The 21,176-nt window shown below is 42.3% G+C and overlaps 1 protein-coding gene across 1 annotated transcript in view; it reads right to left on the bottom strand.

The window, feature by feature from the left end:
• Positions 1 to 2,804: 2,804 nt before the first annotated feature.
• The window catches only part of LOC107393470 (adhesion G protein-coupled receptor F5), a 30,564-nt gene continuing 12,192 nt past the window's right edge, over positions 2,805 to 21,176 (bottom strand). The window contains exons 9-17 of the mRNA XM_070541910.1: positions 19,787 to 19,987; positions 19,562 to 19,708; positions 9,065 to 9,243; positions 5,999 to 6,163; positions 4,509 to 5,903; positions 4,381 to 4,422; positions 3,387 to 3,446; positions 3,204 to 3,264; positions 2,805 to 3,117 (exon numbers count right to left, since the gene is read on the bottom strand). Of these exons, the coding sequence (XP_070398011.1) occupies positions 3,044 to 3,117; positions 3,204 to 3,264; positions 3,387 to 3,446; positions 4,381 to 4,422; positions 4,509 to 5,903; positions 5,999 to 6,163; positions 9,065 to 9,243; positions 19,562 to 19,708; positions 19,787 to 19,987 (2,324 nt within the window). The 3' untranslated portion in view covers positions 2,805 to 3,043. The remainder of the gene's footprint in view (positions 3,118 to 3,203; positions 3,265 to 3,386; positions 3,447 to 4,380; positions 4,423 to 4,508; positions 5,904 to 5,998; positions 6,164 to 9,064; positions 9,244 to 19,561; positions 19,709 to 19,786; positions 19,988 to 21,176) is intronic.

Below are 21,176 nucleotides of genomic sequence, written 5' to 3'. Positions count from 1 at the left end.
GGCAGTTATCCTGAATAAATCTCAAAACTTATCAAAACTATTAAAAATTATCCAATAGAGAATTGATTGAATTTGGATCGACCCATCAGGTAGTGAAGAAGTCCACTTCCAACTGTTATGTTCTGAAAACACTTGAATATTGGAACCACAGCAGACCACAGCCAAAATTCACAAAGCCTGTGTGAGATTTGTTGACATGTCCATGCATGCATACACTCACGACAGAACAAACATGATCCGAAATCAGAGACGCCGGTGTGAGCGGGCAGGAGGTCACCCCCATTTGGGCACGAATCGGACTGGTGGTCAGCTATTTTGGTGGAGACAGTATCTAAATCCATTGGGTTTTTTGCGAGGTTTAAATCTGGTGCTGCGAACCCATAGAGAAATGGGTGCTGTGTTACCTGTGGAGATCCTGCTGATTTGAAACTGGACCGGGGCGAGTTGTGTCGCAGATGATTGGGTCTTCGTGTTAGTGTGCTTTCTGAACTGTGGCTCTTGAAACACACTGAAACTGCAGATCCTGTGGTCTACTCCAACATCTGGGTGGTTCCAGCCTGCTCGTCCCAGCTTTACAGCATTTCCATGATATGCAGAACAGCTCTTTCGTTTTGGCACAGTGGAAGTACACGACCTTCTTTAGAGTCTTATTGGCCTTTTTGAAGAAGTTTGACAGAGTCAACCATACTCTCCCTTGGAATTGGGGACAGCAACAGTGTGGCAAGATGGAGCAATTAGCTTGCTTTCGCCCGTCGGCTGTCCTTTCCTGCACACAGAGAGCAAGGAAGCTACACACAGTGTAGTGTTTATTCCATTTCACGATTGATTAACTCATATGAGCTGAAAATAGTCCCTTTATTCAGAGGCATGAGGAATTCTACAGTGTTATCAGAAGAAGGCCTTGTTTGGCAACACAGGCTGACATCATGTTCCTCCTGAAGTGTCAACAGGGTTTGCAGAACCTTGTTGCTTGTTGGAAGATAGAATGTGAAATCCACCTTTGAGCTGGAACTTATGTCTTCCGGTGACCGGTGATATGTAGGTCAGTTTTTAGGTGAAAACTGACCATTGCTGGACGTTACAGCTTTTCCCATATGAACCCTCGCGGTCCCTGCGCTCCTCTGGCAGCCGTCTCTTTGTCATTCCTAAAATCAGGACACACTCACAGCGAGGCGTCTTTTAGTTATTACAGCCCTCGCCTCTGGATCGGGCTGCCGGAGGATCTCAGGGTCGCAGAGAACGTTCACGTTTTCAAGATCAGGCTCAAGGCCCACCTTTTTAGTTTGGCTTTTAACTGATTACTATTTATTACATTGCTTGTTTTACTTCTTAATTTATTTTTAATTACTGTTGCGTTAGACGTTTATGTTGTTTTATTTGTATAATCACATTTTATTGGATATTTTACATCATACATTTTGCATATTTTCCATAATAGCTCTTGTTATTTTACATGTCACATATTTTAATCCTTCCAGTGTTTCCTCAGTGGAGCCCTCTGCCTCGGGACTGGTGGTCGGTGGCGGCAGCTGGGGCGCTCCTAGGGTAGTACCCAGGTAGTGGTGGGGGTTGCCACCCTCCCTCCCAGGGCGCCCTGGATTGGTGTCTTGGCTGCTGCCGTCGATCTGCTGCTGTCAAGGCAGATGGCTCCCATGATGGCGTTTCTTTCATTACCTGTCCAATCTGAGCTCAGCCTAGTGTTTACTGTGGTCTTTTAATGTGTCTGTGTGTGTGTGTGTGTGTGTGTGTGTGGCTGCGAATGGTTTGTGGATTGGGGGTGAAACTCACAATTATTTTAAGTGTGGGAAAGGGAGGGAATGCGGGTTATATGGGTCATTTTAATCTGTTAGGCACTTTGTGTTGCATCCTGTGCATGAAAAGTGCTTTATAAATAAAGTTTGATTTGATTTGATAGCTGTGGCTCGTTAAAGTCAGCAATGATGCTTGTCACAATATTGCTTCTTTGGTGCTTAAAGGGTTAAAACATAAACTTTAGTTTCATACCACTATCTAGCAACCCACAGAAACTGCAATTACAGTAACCAAATCTGACCACAATATGTCACTGTTACTTAATTCTTCACTTTTAAAATAACCATGTTTAAGGCTTATTGTACACCGCTGTATTTGGCCCACCTATGGACTAACTATAAGAGGTGTAGTATGCTAGGCTGCAAGTTGCCTATAATGGTGCTCTGTGTTTGATACTGAGAACGCCTAGATGTAAGAGGGACATTGAGACTTTTGTAAATGTGAGGGTGAGCAGCACCCTGCAAGCTGTTGTAAGAAATGGTATCATAAATGTATTTGTAGGGTGAACAATTCTAAAAATGTGATTGATTTAATCTGATCAGTACCTCTGTCAGCGCAACACACTACCAGTCAAAGATGTGGAAACACTAGTTTAACAGCCTTTTTACCTTTTAGATTAGGAAGTTACTATAATTTATGCTTTATTTTCACACTACTGTTATTATTGTCTCTCGTTTTTGTTTTTCATGATTATTTGTGTCTTGTGCTTTAGTGTGTCATATTGTGCTGATTCCATTTGATGTTATCTGTGCAATGTTTTTCTACTTCTGTGATTTGGACTACGAGTCTGGAATAAAGAAGATGTGACTTGACTATATGCACCTTCCCACAACAGGGTTTGCAAATCTCTGCAGGCAATTTCTTTTCAGCACAACAGTTGTTGAAATGTGCCTTCCCAAAATAAACAAATCACCAGCCGCCACCGACTGGGAGGCGTTTTACTCGCAACGGTGTAATACTTACTCTTAAAGTCACTGAAAGTCGACTGTCAATTTAACATTGCTGACTGATTTTTTATTGTGTTTCCTATGATCCACTGTGATTGCACATTGAAACTCAAACCATATAAATGAATTAGTGATACAAAAACAGTCTCACTGCCACCAGTAGTATAAACAAATAACTCACTATACAACTTCATGGTCTCCTTAATAACATTGTTCTACTAAAAACTCAACTCTTTTACTCTTGGAAAAAAGTGTTTACATCTGCTAATTCTGTTTGCTGTGATTCAGACACTGCTGGGTGATTCTGGTGAACCGCTGCTGCTACTTGAACCCACATTCTGTGAAACATGATAAACAGCTGCAATAAAAATAAATAGCATTAATTAGGATACAAGTATGAAGTTGAATCAGAGAAAACTCTTCACTGTAAAAAAAAAAACTTACCTCTTCGGAATCGACCCATGAAATTCCTTCCACCAGAAGTTGATGTTCCGGCACTTGTGCTCTAAAGTAGAAAGTTTGAAATGTCAACTATGAGTTGGTATTTACATCAGTCTGATTTTATGAACCTTTGTTTTAATTACTAATATCTGTAGATTTAATTCCAAATTTCAAATGATTACTAACTCTTGTTTGGTTGGAGCCACTGCTTGTTCTATGTAATTTCCCAGCGATTAGAGAACGAACCTACAGAAAAACAAAATTAGGTTAATAAAAAAATTAATACAAACTAAAAAAGTACTGTAAATACAATAAAATGCCTTATTTCTGAATCAATCAACAGTATGTCAATGTAATCATCTGTACTGCAATTCCCTTACATGTTTTCTGAGTTCTATAAACTTCTGCACAGCCCGGCGTTACTTTTTTCAGGCAAAGCTCAGTTTTAATTCTACTGAAGCTCTAATGATAACACATGCTATCTCCGTGTACATCTGTGAGGCTCTTAGCCCATACAGCACTGTTGAGAATGACAGTTTGCTTTTACGCATCATATAATACCAAGCCACAGACATTTCACTGACAAAAGGATTCCTGCGGCTGTCTGCGGAAAGAAGCTTTTGTTTTTAGGGTTTCTTTACTGCAAAATCATCTGCCTGCAGCTTGTAAACACACTTAACCAAAACATTTTTTTTCATTGAAAGTAATTTTTTTGTCGAGGTTGCACTAAAATTGTGTCACAGTAAGGCACTTAAACTTGTGTATACATGGACTTGGCTATAAGAGTAACTGTAAGACACTTACATTTGTTTTTACTTCGATTCTTCACTGAGTATTACCATTAAAACATTTAAAAGCTGTTGATTTTTTTACTTGCTGTATTTAGTAACTTAAGCCACAGACAGTCTGAATCCAAAAACTAGCTATTTCTACTGATCATGTACCTTACTGTGATTTTATATCAATGCTAAAGAGTACTCCAAAAAATTGGCATTGTCTCTCAGTTTACAAGAGTCACAAAATAAACAAAAGTAACTGGAAGAGAAACAAATTACAATGCAAGCAAGCCAAAATAAGGCCAGCAAAAATGTATAAATATTTGCAAAACATTACTTTAATGCACACATCTAACCAGAAATGATTTTTATAAATATAAACATGTCTTCATGAGTCAACATACCTTGGAATCAAAAAGTGTCCCAAACACTAAAATGAAGAAACCCTGAAGAAAAACAAAAGAATAGTCATAAAAACAACACAAAGCATGTATACGTAAGTGTTAAACTGCTGCATTGTTTCTTTAAATACCTGTAATGAGTTGAAGAAGGCAAATGCAATGTGGATTCCATCATTTGTTGGTGACACCATGGTTCCAATTCCCAAAGACCAGGTCAGTCCAAATAAAGGAGTCAGGATAGCCACACATCTTATTATGACCACAAGGGTGTGTTTTTCATCTACCTGGGCATTTCCTGTTCTTCTCAGCATCTTATACAAGACTATGAGAATGACCAAAATATTAAACACAACTATTCCCAGGGCTGGTATCACCATGGCCAGTAGAGCCTTTGTCTCAACCCAATTCAGCCAACAAGCTTGATCTTTCCTGATGTATCCACCCCCAGGTGCTGTGACAGCAACTGTAATCACAGCTATGATCAGAGGGCAACCGTATCCCAGAAGGAAGCCAGTTGCCAACATGATCCACTTGGACATGTGGGAGAAGACCATGGCTGTCCTGTAAAGGAGCAGGAGGCCTGACACAAGCATCCAGAAAAACATGGCGAGATAGAAAAAGTGCATAAAAAAGGTTGCTGCACTGCATGGTCCAACTGGAACTGTATAGTCCTGGTTTAGGTCTTCCAGAGGGTTCTTTGCTATGGCAGCCCCAATAATAAAACAAATGTCAGCAATCAACAGACTCAGGGCAGTGTTAACAATGGAAACGTGACGCATAAAGGCAGTACTGTTTTTGGTTAGGGCTCTCCACACAATTCCTTCAATAACGAGACATATGACTAAGCTGGCCAGAGAAATCCCAACTCCAATATAAGTGATTATATCCAAGGCAAGGCTCTTATCTTGAGGAATACTAGTTGACATGAGAATTGAGAATGATGTGAGATGGCTGCAGTTGCAGGTCACTGTGCCATTTATGTCAGACACAAACTCACATCCCTCATTATCCCAAGCACCAAGTTTATCAAAGAGGCTAAAATTCCAGAATACACAGTGAGGACTCTGTGACAGGCTTGTGTTGCGCTTTTTGTAGCTCAGACTGACGTTAACATTTGTTTTATCTAATTTGACAAGCAGCACTGCTGCGTTGATGGCATTTCCATTGTCCGTTTCATTGCCGGTAGTATTGAAATAGGTGAAGTTAAACATGGAGTTTCGTGTTGGCATCACATTATAAAGGGTAGAGAAAACCATTGTGGTGATAAAGACGTCGTTAAGGGCTGTATCTTCTAAATTAATGGAAACGGTAGAGTTCAGTTCTTCATTCAAATAGTTGCTGAACATGGTTCTGTTGAGCTGGATATTTTGAGTTGCTATGTCAAATGTCCCATTCAGTTTTTCAGAAATGGTCTCCATCGACCCCAGTAGCTCTGAGCTGGAATTTTTGGTTTGATTTGAGTTCAGCATATTCCAGGATTGTTTGGCGTCATCTCCAATGATGGCACTAACAGTTTCTAGAACATTCTGTAAATGAAAATTTGTTTAAATGTTAATATTATAATACTATAAATAATTGCAAATACTTTATCTGTGGCTACAACATTGAATGGTTGAAATACCTGCATGACATCTTCATTTACATCCATTGAAACAGATGCAATGGTACTCAGTATATTCACAATAGCTGCAATTGTATTGGATGAATTTGAAATTTCACTGTGTTTGCTATTGACAGCATCTCTTATTTTCGATGTGAATTGTTTAACTTGTTCATTTACCAGATCCTGAAATAATAAAACCAGTTAAATCGTTAGGAGATTCATTATACAGTAATGAAAAGAACATTTTAAAGAATGAGCACTTTTTGTCATGACCTGTGTTTCTCTAGTCCCCTACATTGATGCCAGTAATGCGTTACTTAGTAGTGTGTTACTCTAAAATGAGAACGACCAGTAACGACTAATCTGTTACAATTTCCATATTAATAATCAAATTAAAGTTACTTGCCCAAAGATATTAAACATTCTTAGTTACTATTTTTGTGATTTGCAAAAGATATTGCAACAGTTGACGAGCCAAAACCAGGAACACTAGTAGTATCATCAGTACCCATCATCAACTAGATTCAGAACAAGCAGCATACAATGCCTCTAAACGAACAACATTATGGTCCCATTTCTTGGAATGGGACCATAATGGTGTACAATTAATACCAACAAAAATAGCACATTGGGAACACTGAAAAAAATACTAACAACATCCAACACAATGACAATAAAACCTCAACAAAACACACCAAAATAGAACAAGAACAAGCAACTGGGCACCTGGTTACCCACAATGCACCTCGCCCACTGCTTGTTCCACTGTCACTACAATAATGTAGTGACCCTGCCCACCGGGGAACAGACAACAGGCGAGGTGCATTGTGGGTAGTGTTAGATTATACCCCCTGCTAGCACTTAAGGATCAGATAATCACACAAGAAGATATAATAGTTATTTGAGATTTTATAATCAATTAAGATCCACAAGTTTTGCTGATTTCATAATTACACAATGCATTAAAGACTACTGACTCTGTGACTCAATCATTTAAAGTATTAAAGGCCTCTTATTCTCAAGTCTCCTATTTTATTTAACTGAATACAGAATGCTTACTCTTGCATGCTATATAATGAAACCAGCATTTATTTACTCACCATGATTTGACAGCTAATGCTTCACACTGAGGAGCTTTTTGACCACCTCAGTGACCTCAGCCCCAGACATTGGAGAGTCCCACCCAAAGTACCCAGGCTCCACTTCCTCACTGGAAGATGCACCAGTGGGATTGCGGAGGTCTTCGAAGTATCCTGCCCTCTGATCCACAACATCTCGAGTAAAGGTCAGCAGCACATTGTCCCCACTATAAACAGTATTGGTAGCAAACTGCGTTCTCCTTCTGAGGTGCCGGACAGTGGACCAAAATCTTCTCGAAGCTATGCAGAAGTCTTTCTTTATGGTCTTACCAAGCTTCTTCCACGTTTGAGTTTTGCCTTTCGCAACCACCCGAGCTGCATTCCGCTTACCCCGGCTTTCCACAGGAGCCGTCAGCAGCACGTTACTGCAGCAGCACGTCATAGCTGCTGATAGGAACCGCTGTGGTCAACAGAACCTTTTCCACCGGAGCCGTCAGCAGCGCGAGTCGGCCGCATCTCAGGAGCAGCAAGTCGCGGCCTTTATGCGCCGGTTCTATTTTCTACGCGCGACGCCTCTGAAACGGGTCAAGTTCGACATCTTTGGGGAAGGAAAGACAGGAAATCGGACGCGGAAATGGAGAGAAGCTCCAGAGATTTTCAGAATAAAGAACGTACTGCCTTCCGGTTGCTTTACTTTAAAAACAGTTACTAACTGTGTGGCCCCGTGAGAAGTTATCACCTAGCTAGCGGTCTCCTTTGTTTTTCAGGTCCGTATTGGCGATTATAAAACGGACAGAACATAAAACACAAACATTTTGGAGCCATGTTGTAGTTTTCTCCTGCTTGTTGTGTTTACTGACGAAGTGGTGACAGCTGCTCCCCTGCTGCTTCGCGTCTCATGGGAAGGGCCAAGCAGCAGTTTACGCGAGCAAGACGTGCTGCTGCAGTAACGTGCTGCTGACGGCTCCTGTGGAAACCCGGGGTTAGACTGCCGGTACCTATCAGCCGCCTCTGGAGTTCCACAAGCCAGAAAGACCTGATAGGACTCTTTCTTCAGCTGACAGCATGTACGTAACCACAGGTGTCCACCAGTGAGTTAGGGGGTTGGCACCACGGCAGACACTGACGGCCCTGCAGCCACAGCTCTGGTCAGCCACCTCAATAAGGGAGGCATGGAACAGGGCCCATTCAAACTCAATGTCCCCCGCCTCCCCCAGAATGTTTTGGAAGTTCTATCAAAGGTGGGAATTGAAGCTCCTTCTAACAGGAGACTCTGCCAGGCATTCCCAGAAGACCCTTACAATGCGTTTGGGGTGTCAGGTCTGACCAGCACCCCCCTCCCACCATTGGAGGCAACTCGCTGACACATAGCGATCAGTGGATAGCTCCGTCCCTCTCTTCACTCAAGTGTCCAAGACATGCAGCTGCTGATCAGGTATCCTGGTGCCAAGAGCACATATGGACACCTTTATGTCTGAACATGGTGTTCATCATGGACAATCTATGACTGGCACAGACGTCCAATAAAAAAAAACTGCTCCAATTTAGATCAAAGGGGGTGTTCCTCCCAACCACACCTCTCCAGGTCTCACTGTCGTTGCCCAGGTGAGCTTTAAAGTTCCCCATTTGTTTTACTCATAATTTACATTGTGTTTATTTTACAAATGAAAATGTGGTCACAGCATCCAGCTTGCCTGAAGGTTATATTGTGCCACACCATCATACTGGGCAATTTGCAGAATCTTAGTTAACACCAAAATATCCCAAACTGGATTACTATAAGTTATATACAAGATATAGCATTCACTTTTATTTGATTATATCAGCCATCATACCACTATTTCCCTACTATAGAATTTTTTCTGCACATCACAGCACCTTTGGGCCTTTGCATCATCCTTAATAACCCCAAATTGGCTAAAACTGGATGTATTCATCCAGACTAATTGTCATAAAATCAAATGCTGTTCGGAATGCCCCCTTGGTACCCAAATTAAAAACATACCTTTGACTCAATTAGTAATTCGTTGATTATTGTTAAAATGCAGTTGTCCTGCACAAGTTTCCACTGTCGTGATATTTGACACTGAAAAATCTTCTGCCCCTGTAGACCTGGATCACAATTCGTTGTCGCTGTGGTGCCTTCATAGCCATCTCCAAGCAGCACATCCCTGCAAACAGGTGCTTGAGGATGTACATACATAATTAGTGGGTGTGTATGGGGGGTGGGGGGGGGATGTCACTATTGTAACTCTAGGTTCTATGAGTATAGGCACAGCCCTTAAAGGCTGTCTTTTGGATAAACCATTATCAGATTAGCCAATCACTGAAGAGCTTTCAATATACTATTACTGTATAAATGGGTTGCTGGTCCTGCTCTTGTCTCCCAAGGCTCTTGACCCTACCGAAACCAGTGAGGCCAGTCGCCTAAAAAGCTAGTCCTATACTCATAGAATCTTGGAATACAATGCTTACCCAATGTTCTATTTCATTTATGGCTGTGCCCTTAAAGGCTGTCTATTGGATTACAGGTGGAGCTGGATGAGTTACCTCCTCACTGGTTCAGTCAAACATTAAGGGCACACCCAGTGCCAAAAAGCCTAAGTAAAAATACACTATCCTTAGGGGCAGAAATGCCATTTAATATTGTATTTGGGAGGGGGCACTAAACAGTAACGGTTCAGAGAGTAATTTCTGGGGCAGACAGGAAAGAAATGGCTGTGTCCTGCTGTTTGGCAACTTGCAGGGGGGGGGGGGACCTCCAGCATGAGCAAGACCACTAAGAAACCAGTGGATCAGAGGCAAGATGTTTGAATATCAGGAAATAACACAGACTGATGGGCTCGACACACGGAGGCGACATCGCCTCTCCTCCATTCATTTTCAATGAGACATGCGCGACAAAGCGATAATCGCAGGTCTCTCTCCTACTAAGCGAAACGCGAAAAACGTGCGTGTGAAAGTTTGCACTCGTGCACGTGTCGTGCACGTACAACCCAGCGACGCGATCCCAGAAAGTTTAAACATTTTCAACTTTTCATCGCTGTCGCTCGGGCGAGGACCAATCAACGGAGGTTTCATTCACTGACCAATGAGCGGACAGGATGCTCCGTACATCTCCGAGCAAACATGGAGGAGAAGTTGATTATTATTATGTTTTATAGTAAAATCAGAAGTAAGATTTTACATAACTCTAGCAGCACCTTGTGAAACATCATATCTACCACTTTATTAACTCTGAACCGCTTAAATAACCTTAATTCCCTCCAACCTGACACAGCCAATCAAAACAACGGAAGTTTCGATTTCGCAATGGAACAGAACGCGTAGACGGCTTTGCCGCTGGCCGCTGCCGCGGATCGCCTCCCGAGTGACAGGTAATAAAAGCGACAGCGACAGCGACAAATTTCGCTGATCGCGGTCGTTTGTCGCCTCCCGTGTGTCGAGCCCATAATACTCCAAATTCTGCCATTTTCTGCTCCGCTCTCCTCCAACTAAATTCTTGTTCCTGAAACAGGAGCACCAGAGCTTTTCCCCGCACAGAGATATACTCACAAGACATTCTAGACAGGTAAGGCATAATAGAAATCATGATGTGGAAGATATTTAAAAAATCCATCAATTTTCCATTAAAAAAACTTAAATATGGAAACTATTTGCATAATCTAATAGAACTATCCTGTGCTGACTAAGTTATATAAGCTAGTCTATCACTTAGTGACCAGCTGTGATCAGCAGCAACATCAACAGTTGATCAGACCCGCTTTATCAATGTCACAACCTGTTGAAACATTAGAAACTAGGATGAACATTGGTCATGTAACGTCCACAAATGGTCAGTTTTTCATGTGCAGTTTGACCTCTTCAGTATCTGGTCATGTGGAGACAGGAGTCTACATTTGTTGCCTTTAATCTGCCGGATCCTGCCATTCCATCAGCTGGAGTCCGGGCCTCTCTGCAGCTCGGAAAACATGATAACGTATTTTCAACATCATACACTCAGACACAAGGTTCATTAGAGATAAATTAAAGTTAAGTTAAACATCATGACACATAGATATTTTCTTAGCCACAAATCAGAGCATCCTGTATCTGAAAGAGGGCGTGATGTTCTGAGAGTTTGTTGTTAACACCCCTTAACATGACACATCCCGGTTGGCCAAGAAATCATAACATGAGAATATCAAAACAGAGCTCATTTCACGGTGAGTCAGTTGTAGAGAAAGCTGCGGACCGGCCATCCGGTGCGAACCCTCTTTAACCCAGAGCATTTTTGACAAGCTGTCAAAAACCCTGCTACACGCTGAAGCTGACACAGCAAACGGAGCCAAGAACAAGGCTGATACGGTTCCAGCTCCCTGAGTCCTTCTAGAAGCAAACGGTTTCATCTATCTGTCGTGACTCGAAAACATCTCTGGACTGGAGAGTCGATGCTGTAATCTACCAAACCTCGGTGCCCAGAGGTCATCCAACCTCCCTGACCTCCGGATCCGCGAAGAGGGTCTCCAAAGAAAGGGTGAGGTAGGCACACGTGATTGCGTCTAATGCCGTTTTGATAAGAACCAACTTCATAGTTTAATGCAAACCAAATTCTTTTCACCCAGAACTCAGTTCTTCTAGATACAAGGTGCTAATGAACACACCATTAAATCACCATACATCACATCCCATCCACTTAGATTCATCCATCACAGTAGTCTCGGTTAACTTGTCATGTTTTTAATTGTTTAGAAAATAAATTTCTTATCTTTTATAAACCTGACTGAAGTGATTCGAAGTGTGTTTGATCCCTGAAAAAGCAAAGAATCCTAGAATCTTCTGAATAAACATCCAAAGACCAAGCAGGTTGGTTTCCTATATTTATATAGAGTATCACAGCTTATTGGTAATAAGTAAAGGTAATATATTAAGCTTAAAAGCAATTATATTTACCCCTCTACAGTCATAATAAATTATTCTAAAACGTTTACTTTAATCTGCTGATCATCTGAAACATTAAACATTTATGGAAGACGTCTGAAGAAAATATCCAGGCTGCCCAATAAATGATAAAACAACTACCTATTAGGTTTTTTTTAAGGATTTGAGATTTCTTAAACTTAATCCCTACTTCTGCAGTTGTTAATATATAAAGCTAATTAATATTGGTAACAAAATAGCTGTTGACCCTTTTAATTTCAGTAATAACTAGTAAGAAAATTATTTGGACTTGGACTAAATAATAATTCAATTGTTGCTATTTAAGATAGGAATTAGGCTACAAAAAGGTGTGATTGCTGATTAAATGTAAAAATGGCCCACCACGCAGACGGGTCATGCTCATACTTGCCAACCCTCACGATTTTGCTGGGAGACTCCCGAAGTTCTGTGACCCTCCAGAAATGGCAGAAATTGCATTATTTTCTGCTATTTCAGCTGTTAACTTTATTTTCTCTCTAAGTGTTTTTCTCCCCAGAAGAAGCGACAGTGACGTTCTGCTGAGCTGTGGTGGCCTCATGGAGGGGGCCATCGTCTAGCACACTGCTGCTAACCACTAAAACATTCTCCCTCTCCTGATAATAACTTTTTGGTTTCCTTGACGTTGGATGTGCTACTACTAGTTTACCCGTTTAATTATAGATTCACTAGGATAAATACAATAAAGTTTATCTCTCACCAAATAGAATATCTACTAAGAAATCACAATGTAACTAGGGATGGGTACCTTTGACATTTGAATCGATCCGGTACTAATTACCGGTACCTACGAATCGATACCGGTACTTAACGGTACCAATTTTTGATACTTTTGAGTGTTTATTATTTTAATTCTCTTTTATAATTAAATATATATTTTTCTCAATATATAACAATATTTGATAAATATCACGATAAATAGCATACAACTGTTTGTATTTTAACATCGCCCTTGTAGTTTTATAAACTGATAATTAAACTGAAGCAAACATCTTTACTGTGAACTAAATTTACTGTGTATCTTCATTCCTTTTGCCTCCTTTTTCATTTGATTTTTCCTACTGGGAAGTTAGAATTTCCGAGGAGAAAGCGAACGCACCATTAGCTGATAACAATGGTAGCAATGGAAGCTAACATATCAAGCTAACGATATCTTAAACAGTTTATTTAGCTGCTGGAGCAGATTAAAACGATGCCTCACACTTAGATCGTCACTGGTTTCGTCTTCACCCGTCACATTTAGTAAAGTGAAGCCAAACTTTAGAGCGCGTTCATGTTCTTCTAGTCGGAAATTCGGAGTTCCGAGGAGAAAGCGAACGCACCATTAGCAAAACGGAAGCTAACATATCAAGCTAATTATATTTACCTACCAGAGCAGATTAAGATGAGGATGTCTCACTTAGATCGTTGTCGCTGGTTTCATCATCCAGTTACCCATCACATTTAGTGAAGTGGACCCAAGCTTTAGCGTGCGTTCTTTCTACCATGCTGCTCTGTTCACAACTGGTTCACAGCAAGCGAGGACAAAACGCTCTTGCGCATGCGCAGCTGTCTTGGCAAGTTCTCGTTATGATGGACGGGTACCGAAACGAGGCACCGTTTGAAATGACGTGAATCGGTGCTCGGTCGGTTCTATGGAATTCGGTCGGTACCTTAAAAAGTACCGAATTCGGTACCCATCCCTAAATGTAACCATAAAAACATTACTCGGTGTGCGTGTGTGTGTGTGTGTGTGTGTGTGTGTGTGCCTGCTCTGTCTTCTCCATCCCCAGTGAGTTGTGGATGGCTCCTTATACTGAGCCAAGATTCTCTGAAGTTTTCTTCCTGTTAAAAGGGTGTTTTCCTCTCCACTGTCGCTAAATGCTTGCTTAGTATGAGGATTGCTGTAAAGACATTGACACTAGTCAGTGACTCGATGCAACCTGCTGGGTTCCTTATATAGTAGGGATGAGCGAGTACACCACTATCCGTATCTGTTCAACCATCTAAATTATCTGTATCTGTACTTGGAGGGGGCGTGGCCTAACCCAGAAGTTGGTGTGGTTTAACCGGAAGTGGGTGTGGCTTACACCAATACATGATTTGATATGGATTCATCAGAAGTTTCTATGTGTATTGTTTATTTGAAAACTATTTACAGAACAGCCTCAGAATTGAGATAAAATATTTTTGATCACAATAGTAAAGGAACTATTACAGAAATAGTTTTTCAATAATATCAGAACATTAAAGTGCATTAATAAATCCATAGAGGGGGGGCTTCAATGAGAACTGGTGCACAGGTGCTATCAGATAACCAGATTTCTGTCAGGAAGATGGCATCAAGATTGTGAGAGGAGATGAGATCATTTACTAGAAATTACTTATTACTGAGAGAGCTAACATTTAGTAAAGCCATCTTTATTGAAGTAACTGGAGGATATCGAGCTGAATTAGGTTGATAAGGAACTGTTATCAGGTATCTAGGATTATTACTGCAACACTCTGTTCGCTTGTCTGAGCAAAACCTCCCTGAACCATCTACAGGTGGTTCAGAATGTCTGCGCTCTGCTTCTGTTATGGAAAAATTTATGTTTATTCATTCTTGATCATGGACTAAATCAACTGAATGTAAATGTATTGCTCTATGCCTCCCTGCATGCCCACTTAAACAAACACACCCACACACTGTTCTCTCTCTCTCTCTCTCTCACACTCACACACACACACACACACACACACACACACACACACACACACACACACACACACACACTCCTGCAGATAAGCATAGCATTTCCATAATTTTAAAAGCAGTTTTTACAGCAAAAGATGGACGTAATAAATGTGAATATAAACATATATGTTTATTTCAAAATAGTATTGTACACTACCACAAACACTAGGTTATTTACTTACACAATTCAAATTCAATTCAATTCAAAAATACTTTATTAATCCCAGAGGGAAATTGATTAAACACATTTAGAAAGGAACTGGTCTACAAAACTGCAGCAGGATCAGCGCAGTTTCTGATATCAACAAGCAGGGGAAACTGGTCACACACACAGACATACGCACGCGCACACACACACACCACAAGGGCATGGGGGTGAGTGGGCATTCTGGAAATTAGTAGGTGTGAGCAGAAGCTTGTCAAAAACTCTCGCCTGATGTGAACAGAGGAGCAGCAGGCAGCGTGCAAATTTCGTGAGCGATCCACTTTGCGGCTGATGTGATCCTGGCGTAAAGCTACAATCTGATAAGTGGGAGGAGAACCACTGAAGAACTGTCCCTGATAGTTCTAATTGATCCCTCAGTCTCATCAGCAGAATCTGATGATCAACTTTGTTGAAGACAGGTCCAAGAGAACCAGAACAGTGTATATTCTGGAATCATCAGCCATCATAATGTCGCTGAACACATTCAATAAAGCTGTTTCCGTAGAGTGGTGTACACAGAAACGGGACTGAAACGGCTCCAGGATGTTACTTTGATTCAGAGAGGAAGACAACTGTTTGTAGACCACCTTCTCAAGGATCTCAGAAAGAAACTGAATCTTGGGAATAGGCCTAAAGCTTGGTTTATGCTTGACGCGTTCACTTTCCGCTTGGTGATGCGGCTCGCGGATGGAACGCGCTTCACAACTCGCAGTGTTTATGGTTCGTGGGGCGCGTCTCTGCAGTGAGCCAATATTCTACCAAACTGTAGGGGGCAGCATGGAGCTCTACGGCATGCATCTAACACTACACCATAGTAGAAGTAGAAATGACTGTTTACAACATGGCATTTCAGCATTTTTAACAGCATCCTCGTCTTTTCCGACAGTGCGAGCTATTTCTCTCCAAGAATTATTAACAACATGTTGATCACAGTGATCTCTGAGAGCTGAATCATACAAATGTCTGTATTTACCAACCTCTGCCGTACTAGTTCTTGCCGGTCCGCCATGTTTTTCCGCGTCCGTCCGTCCCCGTGGTTAGAAATTTTCCGAGGTGCACGTTGCGGAAATTCTGAGCCGTGCGGAGGCGCGGTGGAGGGGCGTGGTTGTTAAAATGATGCAAAATGACGCAACTTTTCCGCGCGGAGCCGTGCGGACCTCGCGGACGCGTCAAGCATAAACCAACCTTAAAGCAGTTGAGGTCCGTTGGGTCTAAGCCTGCTTTCTTCAGTAATGGCTCCACTTTGGCCTGTTTAAGCACATTGGGAAACACACCAGTTGGTAGGAAGAGGTTAACCATTTTAGTAATACACGGGCCAAAATGTCAACAAGCGTCATGTTTCTAAATGGAGACCACATGCTGGGGACGGGCTCGCTGACAGCAGGAGTGCCCCCTGAAAAACGTGGAATTTGATCTTTAATCAACTTCATTTTGTCAATGAAAAGTTTCCAAAAGGCGTTACTGTCTGCTTCAGAGAAAACGGGTAACTGGAGCAGCAGGACATACAAGCACCTTTATTGTGTCAAATAACGCTTTGGGATTTTTCTTAGCTGAAGTTACTGGTTGATGAATATAATTCGACCATCACGTTGTATGGTGACATACGATCCTTGAGATAGAGGCTACGCACCTCCAGTTTGGAGGGTTTCCACAGGTGTTCAGCTTCGACATTACCTCTTAAGATTTAATATATAAAAAACATTTATATTAATTATTATACTGCAACAACTGCAGAAGTAGGAATTAAGTTTAAGAAATCTCAAATCCTTTAAACCTGATAGGTAGTGTTTTATCATTTATTAGGCAGACTGGATAAAACTATGAATCTATTTAATGTTTCAGATGAGCAGCAAATTAACCCCTTAAATTTCCAGGTTTTATGAACGCAATAGGGTTTTGTCCCATGGGTGGGATGCTAACCCTCTCAGGCTCAAAATAAGTTTTGATAAAAGGACGAACAACTAAGTCCTTCAGGGGTACTTCTGAGTAAAAAAATGCTCATGAAACACGCGTGTGGAGTAACCAGGTAGGTAGGTTTTAACGTTGCTAATCCACAACACCTGCCTCCAGAGGGTTAAAGTGCACTTTTGACAATCATTTAAAAGAACAAATGTCCCAAATGTTTTGGTGTTTGAAACATCTACATCAGCGCTGAAACCACGCTGACGTCAGTTTTAGGTAGTAAATCTGACCGATATTCATCTTGGTTTCTAATGTTTCACCTGGTTGTGACACTGATGCAGCAGGTCTGATCATCTGTTGGTGTTGCTGCTGATCACAGCTGAAGTGACAGACTACAGAAGATAAATCAATAGCTTCTACTTTGTATAACTTAGTCACCCCAGGATTGTTCTATTAGATTATACAGACAGTTTCCATATTTATTTCCAACATTATGTATTGAAAGACCAAATTCACTTGTTTTTTTAACACATCTGAAGTGATTTCTACTATGCCTTACCTGTCTAGAACGCCATGTGAGTCCATCTCTGAGGGAAAAAGCTCTGGTGTTCCTGCTTTCAGGAACCAGAAGTTAGTTGGAGGAGAGGGGAGCAGAAAAAGGCGGGATTTGGAGTTATTTCCAAATATTCTGACATCTCGTCTCTGATCCATTGGTGTTTTAGTGATCTTGCTCATGCTGAAGGCCCACTCTGCAAGTTGCCAAACAGTAGGAGACAGCCATTATTTTTATGCCCCCCCCCCCAAATGTCACTGTTTACTATCCCCCCAAAAATAAAATGGGATCTCCGCCCCTGGAAAGCAGAACCAAGCTGATTCACACCACAACTCTGAATGTGAGCGCGCAGAGGAGACTCTCCGGAAAGGATTCTCCATAACATCAAGAGAAAGTCATCATGAAGACGAGTGCTCTGATGCAGAACGTGTTTGTGAAAAGCACAACCTATCTCATTCACATCACGAGGTGCGTGATCGCAGTCAAGCGTTGCCATGGGACAGTGCGTTTGCATGAGGGCGGCAGAGCTTGGTCAGGTGGAACTGGGAAACTCCGTCACCGCTGATGCTCGATGACTAAGTGATGTTATTCACAAGAGTTCAGCTCATCATCCTGGTCTAACCCACATGGGAGGAGGAGCGGGGGAGCCGAGACTAGCCCGCAGCATAAGTCGGCAATGCAGTGAGGCAGATCTTCATGCTGCTGGCTGTACCACACAGGAAAACAGAGCCAACACATCTGTTTTTTTAACATATATGGTGATTGATGCAGGGATGCAAGGTGCTAACTCTGGTGTATGAATCCTTTCAGGGAATTGCTCCTTTTTACTTGGCTAGCCTTTTGAACAGTCTCCACTACGCTGAAGCAGTAGGTGGGCCGGTTCCAAGGAGGACCAGGTGCTGATGGTCGTTTGGATTGACCCACAGATTAAAAGACTGAAGGCAGTCCTCCAATTCTCTGGAGGAGAGCTGGGGATGAAAACCAAATCGGAGCCGACCCGGGTCACAAACAGTGGCAGACAAACCTGCTGTTTCCTGTGCCCACCCGATGACTGAAGCGAGGGTGAAACAGAACATCAGGGCGGGTTAAATCCTCCAGTACTTCCTCTTGCAGGTGTTCAGGGATGGGGGCAGGCGATTCAGACACAGAGGATGTTGGATGAAAGTCTGCCAGGAAGCAAAAGTTGCAGCACTGACCAGCAGCAGCACAAAGGCTGGGAACTGTGTCAGCAGCACTGATGATGCCTTTAGGCTCGACCGTGCTCATAATAGAGAAGATGGAGGCGATAAGGCTTGATGTTGTCTCCTGCAGTGCACTTCTGAAACACATTGCTGTGAGTGATGTGCTGTGCAGACCTGGTTGTGCTTGAAGGCAGGAACTGGTGTGTCAGGTACGGTTCGATGGAGATTGAAGTCCTGTGCGAGGAAAGTTCAGGTGTGGTTCTGGCTCAATAATCCATGGTGACTGGGAGCTGTGGCCAGATGACTTCAGGGCAGTGGACCTGTGTTGCGCCAAACTTCATGCCAAGTCGTCTGAATGGAACCAGTCAGAATGTCGAGGCTTTCGCTGTCAGAGACCGGTGAGGAGATGGCAGGCAGCTCCTTGAGTTTTGCTCTGCTGGTGAGGTGCTTGGAATGGATGCCTGGGGGGGGAGGCCTCACTGACCTCTGGATGGACCAGGAGGGGTGGGAGGGCAACTGCGGCCAGCCTCATCCTTATCATCCTCAGCTGGAGTACTAAGTCCAGCAGATAAGCCTTAACCACCAGGAGATGTCATCGGACGCTAACGTGAAGACGTCCACTCGGCAGGGAGCTTGTAGCTGAAGGCATAGTGGCACAGAAGGTGCCAGAGTCTGGAACATACCTGTGTTAGAGGTTGCCACTCACTGCCATGAGGTGGACAAAGAGCTGAGGTATGGTCATTCATTTCCAAATCAATACGTGTATTAGCAAGTTAACACCACAAAACTTCAGATTGAGCTCCTAGCAAAGTGGTTGTGAAGAGAAGAATGGGAGACGAGGGCAGGGCTAGCACCGTGATAGGGACCAAGGTAGGTGGGTGTATGTTGAAAGCCCTTCAGCCATTGGCTAATCCGAGAATGGCTTATCCAATAGACAGTCTTAAAGGGCAGAGTCTACACAAAATAGAACCCAAGTACTTTGCTCTTACCTTGTGTGAGAACGTTCAGTGTTGTTGTTTCCTGGAAAGGTAAATTTGGTGGGTCTGTCACTTTACATGTGAATGTTTGTCTTGGAAGTCCCTCACAGTTGTGTGTCGAACTATCGTATGTGATGCAGTTTGAGCCTTCAGAACCAACTGCGAAAATTTAACATCGGAGTTCATCAAATATGAATATTGAAACTTAATATATTATAATTATCAGTTCCTGCTTACCTGCAGTTGAGCCATCATACCACTGAACTTTGAAAGGGGGCTGAACACAACACTGAAGTGATTTTGACGCAGTTCCATCCGTGCAAGAAACAGAGATTTCATTCTGGACTTGCACAACTGGAGCAGCAAAAATGTTCGTGGTTGTCACATTTAAACTTTGGTAGAAATCCACATCTCCCCCGAGGGTACATTCATAAAATCCTGATTAAGAAAAGCAAAATTACAGATTGCTTATTTTTGAAAAAATGAGCAGAACATGAGCTTATGGTCATATGGATGATTTAAGTCATTATTAAAAATTTAAAAGGTTTTAACCTGTATTATTTCTCATGGCCCATTTGACACGTTTAATTCGTTTTACTTAATTATCTTTTATCAGTGTTTTATTAGTTATTATTCTGTTTATGTCGGGTCTATTTTTATAGTAGTCTTACATCAGTAATTTAACAAGTTATCTTGATCTTCCTCATGCGGCACCAGAGTTTCCTCTGTGGACGCCACATTTCTGGGAACAGAGAAGCAACCGAACAACCTGAGTGAAAAACTGCATAAGCTGAGCAAGTCCACAATATGATCAACAAGCTGCAATCCAACTGTTCCAGTAGTAAATCACCAAGTGGGAGGGTCCAGTGTGGGATGTCAGTCATCTCATTGCCCTAACCATGCGCCATAACAAAATTTGATCAGACTTGTTTGGAGCAGCAAAGCTTCAAAGGAGTAAACATGAGCGACCTATGGATAAAAGACCCCAACATCTGGAATTCAATGTGTGCTTGCCATGTACGCAACAGTGAGATTATTGGAGGTGAGGATCCATTCGCAGGAGAAAGCAGGTAGGCAGGCACACAGAAACGATTAAAGGCTTTAATTAAGAACATGCTGGACAATGAAATGATGAACCGACAAGACAAAAAGGACTGACAGGGTTTAAATTCAGGAGGAGCTGGGACCTTGGGCGATTGGGTGACGAGAGGCAGGTAGGAGCAATTAACAGGGACACTGAACAGAACGGGGAGACAGGACAGAGTGTGACAGTGCTCTCCTCCTGTGGTTCAAAGAAGGAACGTACGTCACACTTGGAGTCACAGAAAAGATGCCAAGTTCTGTTTGGATGAGAGAGAAGGATGTAGAGCTGCATAGGTTCCTATGGCGTGACTCAGAGTATGAGAACATCAAAGATTACGCAATCACAAGAGTTGGCATTGACGATAAACCAGAAGAATGTATTGCACAGGTAATGATGAAGGAAACTGCTAACTTACCACTTTTCGCTCCCTTTGAAGAGGAGCAAAAGTCCTTCAGTACAGCAGTTGCATTGGCGTTCAGTAAATGAACCCAACTAGTAAAGACTGTTGCTTACGTATTCAAACAGAGCCGCCAAAAGGTTCCT

The sequence above is a fragment of the Nothobranchius furzeri genome, chromosome 2 (genome assembly GCF_043380555.1).
Source record: "Nothobranchius furzeri strain GRZ-AD chromosome 2, NfurGRZ-RIMD1, whole genome shotgun sequence".
NCBI lineage: Eukaryota > Metazoa > Chordata > Actinopteri > Cyprinodontiformes > Nothobranchiidae > Nothobranchius > Nothobranchius furzeri.
This window is presented reverse-complemented; position numbering and strand designations above follow the sequence as displayed.